Source organism: Nipponia nippon, unplaced genomic scaffold (genome assembly GCF_047370975.1).
Source record: "Nipponia nippon isolate SJK-2023a ecotype South Korea unplaced genomic scaffold, ASM4737097v1 scaffold_17, whole genome shotgun sequence".
Taxonomy (NCBI): Eukaryota; Metazoa; Chordata; class Aves; order Pelecaniformes; family Threskiornithidae; genus Nipponia; species Nipponia nippon.
In genome coordinates, this window is record NW_028262333.1 from 7,794,445 (window position 1) to 7,800,444 (window position 6,000).

The 6,000-nt window shown below is 50.0% G+C and overlaps 1 protein-coding gene across 2 annotated transcripts in view; it reads right to left on the reverse strand.

Moving 5' to 3' along the window:
* KCTD16 (potassium channel tetramerization domain containing 16) overlaps positions 1-4,785 on the reverse strand; it is an 82,340-nt gene extending 77,555 nt beyond the window's left edge. Inside the window, exons 1-2 of one of the 2 annotated variants that reach the window (XM_087753895.1) lie at positions 4,740-4,785; positions 1,334-2,470 (exon numbers count right to left, since the gene is read on the reverse strand). In XM_087753895.1, coding sequence (XP_087610021.1) covers positions 1,334-2,162 — 829 coding nt within the window. In that variant the 5' untranslated portion in view covers positions 2,163-2,470; positions 4,740-4,785. Of the gene's footprint in view, positions 1-1,333; positions 2,471-2,743; positions 3,110-4,739 lie in introns of those variants that run through there. The other variant, XM_009464366.2, reaches the window with a different exon arrangement.
* Positions 4,786-6,000: the final 1,215 nt, after the last annotated feature.

Consider the following 6,000-nt stretch of genomic DNA (forward strand, 5'->3'; position numbering starts at 1 on the left):
TCCTATAACTTGTACAAGACACTATGATTTCAAACAGAAGAAGCCTAATAATAGAAATCATCCATCCCCGTCAGAATATAAGCGGATCCATGACCTTAGAACCATTTTGCTAAGAAATCCAGCTAGAAAACTAATTTTAAGTAAATCTACGCATATCAAAAATACAGATGGCTTTTCAGGATGCTAACTTAAGCATCATTACATAAGCAGATTAGGGCTGCCTGTTGAGCCCCAACACAAAAGTAGAGGGCATCCAGTATTACACACAAACTATTCGCTTCCTGATACATCTTTCATCTAAAACTTTTGTCAGCTCCCACGTTACCGAGCCTGGTAACTGTAAGCACCGCACACAGCACAGCAGGTCTGCCGGCAAAGCATTCTCCTCTAAACCCCACTGCCCAAAGCAGCAGCTGGCTAAAGCCCATTTCTACAAATGGACCGGGGAAATGTTCCATCCTTCACCCTCTTGAAATGAAAATGGAGGAAAACAGCCTCGTGAACCTCTCAAATGTTTAAGCACAGCAGTTGTGGAATGATTTTCTGATACAGAATTATAGAATCAAAATTACCCTCATGTTACCATTGGTAACGGTGCCTCTACCTGAATATCAACTTAGAAAGTTAATGAGCCTGCTAGAGCTCTCAGCTAAAATTACCACAACAGTATGTGATCCGATGTGATTGTGGTAAGCAGGGCAGATACTTCTCATTATGAGGATAGTTTGTTTTTCATCGGCATGTTGCATAACAAGGCGCAGCAACTTGCCTCTCCTTGCTCTGAGCCCTCATTTCAGAGCACATCAGCTGGCTCCGAGAAGGCCCCCTGTTGAAAAGCAGCCAGGGGGATGGGATTTTGTTTTCCCTTCCCTGTGTGTAAGTGTGTCAGGTTTGTTGACAGATGGCTTGGCTGACTGTGCTTGACTATTATCAAGCAGCTATTACCTTTGTAAATTGAATCCCATTTGAAGATTTTCTGTAATTAAATCTGCAGTGTGTTTGCAAGGCTTATATTGCATCCCACACATACCTGGGAAGCGTGCAAAGCAGTCAGACGGCTGATTTACACAGCCAGAGACAGCAGCATCCTTCAGCCACGGGGATGGGGTGCTTTTGGCAGTCTGTGCTGCCACCTAGCCAAGACCAAGCCACTGAGTTCAGCCTTGCTTTACATTTTGAAAGCTTAAACTGAAGCGTATCCCCCCCAGATCTAAATAAAACCTCAGTCCGCAGCAGGAAATTTGCACTCTGTGCATTGAGAATCGTACAGTCAGCAGAAAAGAGCGGCTTAAAACAGGTAGTTACATTTCCCTCAGAAATGTCTTGTACTTACGGTAGAAGACATATTCAGTGTAGCTGGACCAGACCTTGTCGTCTGTGTACTGGTTGACAAAGGAAGCCGTCACCGAGGAGTTACAGGCCACCATGTGGAATCCACACTCGGACAACATGTCGAAAGCCCTCTCCAGGTGCTTGAACTTGAGATAAAACCTGGAGGTGTACCTTTCTGGAGCCCTGTCTGGGTCTCTGCTTTCATTCAAACTTTCTCCAAAGACCTCTTTCACCAGAGCAATCCTTCCACAAACCAAAATCCTTGGGACCCTCCTGAATTTGGCATCTGCTTGGCTCTCCCTGCCAATAGTGCACGACCCCCGGTACCCGATGGTAATGAATCCCCACTTCCGATCAGGCGGTAAGAGCGACGAGGGTGGACATATTCTCGTGTCACTGCCTTGGGAGACCTCTTCGTAGTCACTGTGGCAATAATCATCAGGGCTTTGCTTGTCATCGGGAGTCAGGAGTTTGACCAAGTCCGGGAGCTGGAAGTACTCAGCTTCCCTCTTGAGCCTTCCCTTCTCTGGGAAGTGGTCAGGCAGAACTACTTGCTTGTCCCTGAGATAGTCCAGAATATAGCGGAAAAGGAAACCATCTCTGTCGATGAAGAATCTTCCCTTGGAGTCCTTGGCCAGATCGTTGGCTGTGTCTCTCTTTGGGGTGAACATTTTCCACAGCAGGGAGTGAGGGGTGCCAACCAAGGTGGAGTGGCGAGTGAAGTAAACCTGGCCACCCACATTTAGCTCCACTACCTCTGGGAAGGAGTGCAGCCCAGTCCCCTGCTCTCGAGGAGGAAGGTAAGTCCTGCAGTTGCCACTTAGAGCCATTGTACTTTAAAACAGAAATCAGCAGCACGAAGCAGCAGGACTATCAGTCACATCAAAGTGTAGAATAAGGCTCCCAACATTAAGGAAAAACAGGGGGAAAAGGGGAAGTGAGAAAAGAAAAATAGCCAAAAGGTTTGTTTAAAAAAAACATCTGAATTGTCCATGAGTGACAGTGTGGCAGAAGTGGCTTATTCCCTAAGCCATAGAGGCTGGAGAGCAATCACTTCATGAAATGCAATCACATCATTAGATCTTCCAACAAAGCCAGCAAAATCAAGGTCAAGCCAAGCCTATGGCCATTCACAGGTCTGTCAAAAGGGAAAACAAAATAAGACACAAATGATTCTTTTAAGCCTCACAGAAGCTGCAGCAGAGAAAAGCAGATCAGTTTAGAAAGCCAAGCTAGATCTCCTGCTAAATAGGTCTATTTTTTTTGCAAGTTCTATGCTTCTTTTTCACAAGTACTAATCAATGGAAGGACTACGTATGACTCCACCGTTTAAAAGAAAATACATACTTCATCTTTAAAGAAACATCTAATTTAGACATGCACAGGAGGGAACAAGAACAGCGAGTCTTACCTTGGTTACAATTAATGCATAGCTCTTGTAAAGGAAAGCAAAATTTCAAGACACTCAGAACACACATACAGGCACACAGAGTCCAGTTAGTATGAAATCCGATCCCGGCAAGGGACAGCAAAGGCAAGAAAAGTGCTCTTAGCAACATCCACGTAGATCTCAAGAGTTAAACCGAGTCACAGGAAAGTTAACCGTGGCAGGTGACGAGAGAAACCAATACATACAGCACGATGGGGGAGAAGGAAAAAAAAAAAAACCAACCAAACCCACAACAAAACCCCCCGAATAAATCCGAGCGGGCTCCGGGAGAGCGGGGCAGGGGGAGCGCGGGGCGCGCGTTTTGGCTGGCTCAGATGACTTGCAGAAACCCCGCAGCCTGCGCTAAGGGCTGGCGGGCTCCGGCGGCTCCCGCGGCGGCAGCCACCCGGGCAGCGCGGCCGGCGGCGCGCCCATGTCCCCCCCGGGGCCGCCGCCGCCGCCGGGGCCGGAGCGCTGCGGGGCCGCCCCGTTCCCGCTCCGCCCCGCTGCGCCGGGCCGGGCCGTGGCGCCTCTCCCGCGCCCCTGCGCCGCGCTGCGCGGCTCTGCTCAGCGGCGCGGGGACGGGAGCGCGGAGGGCGATGCCGATTGCATCATCTTAAAGGAGTCGGGCCGGGATGGGCGGCCGGGACCGGGCCGGGACCGGGCCAGCGCCGGCACCGCGGCCAGCGCCGGCACCGCGGCCAGCGCCGGCACCGGGGACAGCGCCAGCACCGCGGACAGCGCCGGGGCCGGGCGCCGCCGTGCCGGCGCCGCTGCCGGGGCGGCGGGAGGCGCTGCCGCCCGCTCCGCTCGAGTTCGGGGAAAAGTTGCTCCCCGCTCCGTTCCTCTCCGACCCCTCCAGCCGGCAGCGCCCCGTCCCCTGCCCGCCCGCCGCCGAAACGTGCCTTTCCCGGCTCCGCGCAGACACGGCGGTGGTTTCAGCCGGCGACGCGGGCGGGCAGGGCGGGAGCGCCCGGTGGGTGGGGGCTCCCGGCACGCAGGCCCGTGGCTTTCAGGCAGGACCGTGATTTTATCACGCTGCTCGCACTCCTCATCTCCCCAGCGGCGACCCAGAAAGGGCAGGAGCCAGCAGTGAGGTGATCCGCCACCACCGCGGGCCGCGGGAGGGAGGAGGTGGGACCCCGAAGGAGGCTCGGCGTGACAGGAGCGGTCCCGCACCTACTTTATTTGTCGGTCTTTAACGGGTGGGGGAGCGGGGAGCAGCGGCCGCGGCTCCGCGCCCGCCCCGCGCTGCCCGTGGCCGTGGGCGCGGCGGCACCGCCACCTGGCGTCCGCGGCGGCGCAGGGCGGCCCCGGCCGCTCGCCCCGGCTGAAGGGCCGCGGGGGAAGGCGGCTGAGCAGCACCGCGGGAAGGGGGATTTGCCGTGCAGCTGCTCCCGCTGTTGCGGGCGGGCTCCGGGTCGCTCAGCCGGACGCCGCTCCGCTCAGCGGGACGTTAACAGCGGACGCCTCGGGTTGAAGAAGCACCGCACAAAACATCCGCTGGAATTCAGTCACGAAGCTGCTTCAACAGCTCACCGAATCGCGACCACGATACGCACCCGCCAGTGATTTCACATCTGTCATGCAAGGGGAACAGGAAAGTCCAGCTTTGTCTCTAGCACACATCAGTTCGGGGCAAAAATAGGTTACTCAGAATAATAAACGTATGATAAAATAAAGCCTTTTACTCAAATATTAACCAAAACCCGGAGGGGAAGCTTTAGAGGGAAATCTTTGTGTAAGGCAGTTACCATGTGCAGATTTTTTTTGCTGACTGCACTTAAGCTGCAGATACTTCAGCAAGATTCTTCTGAAAACATGGTCATAATTTAAAAAACAGATAGTTAACATAACATGCTAATGTAAAAAGTACAATTTTCAAGGCTAAGGCAGAAAATCATGAATTTGTATACTTACAGCCTTTTTGAATTCAAACCTGAGAGCTGAACAGTTAATCAAACCCTCGAATTTTTACCTTAATCAATTCATGAATTCTGAAGCATCTGCTGGGCTCCTGAGCCAAGGTTCTCTCTCTTACTTCTGGATCTGATTTCTAATTTTCAAACCAGCAGAATCTGGTACTACTACAGAGGCTGCTCATTGTACCTCAGAAAGGGAAAAGACAAAGTATTGTGCACCTTCACTTGCAGTTCTGTCAGACCAGCTGAAGAACTACTCGTCAAGTGCTCCATAACGTTTACAAGGAGGATGTAAAGGTGTGACGTGAGAACATGTGAACTTAGATGGCTTCACTGCTTTTTAAGAGTCCGGTATAGTCAATGCATACGGGCTTTAACATCTACATGACCAGTCAGATGAAACGGTAGCTTCCTTTGGGATTTAAGCTCGTTAGTGCTGCCCCTGTTCAAAGCAAGGAGTATTGCATCAGCTTTTTCAAATACTTTAGTTATTAATGTTAGTTAATATGCTGTAATAATATTTAAATCAATTTTCATAAAGCCAGTAATGTCATATTGGCAGGACTTGAAGAATCAATTCACTCTGCCCAGTAAAAATTGATCTTGTTCAAATAAGCACCGAAGCCATTTGTGATCACACAGTATGATTAAGATCCAGACCACCAAGGCAGGGGGAGAAAGATCACCTGGGTAGAAGTTTTGGGGGCCGAGTGAAGACAACACAGTAAGTCTGATGTGCAGGCGCTTAGGGAATGGCGTGGTGATAAGAGGATCTTATAAAAGATTGTGATTCCTGACAAGCTTCTGTGAAGCATTCTGACATGGATACCATGTGATTAGTGAATACAGAGATATTCAAGCTCTAAGACTTTTTTAAAAATTATAATCAGAGCTGCCCTTTGAAAAGAACAAAAACCTTAGAATTTTAATCACAACGGCTTTAGAAATGCATCTGCACTTTTCAAATAATAAATGAAAGAAATTCAACTCTTGCTTGTATTTCTTTACACAGGATGTTCCAAGCATTTTACTGTAACATAATATAATTTCCTTTGATGAAATGACTTCAGTAGTAAAAGCATCCCATAATGCTTCCCTGCTAAATACGAGCCATTGGCCAAATCCATCAAAACGCAGCCTGAGAAGAGTGAAACTTGAAAATTTGGGCCAAATATACAGGTGACCTAAATGTAAAATATATGTCAGGACCACACTAAGGTTCTTACCTATTCAGCTGCAAAACCAACGCAGTTCATTTGAAAAGCAGCTACACTTCTGATGGAAAAGAAAAGCAGCATCTATCAAAGGGAGGAGGAT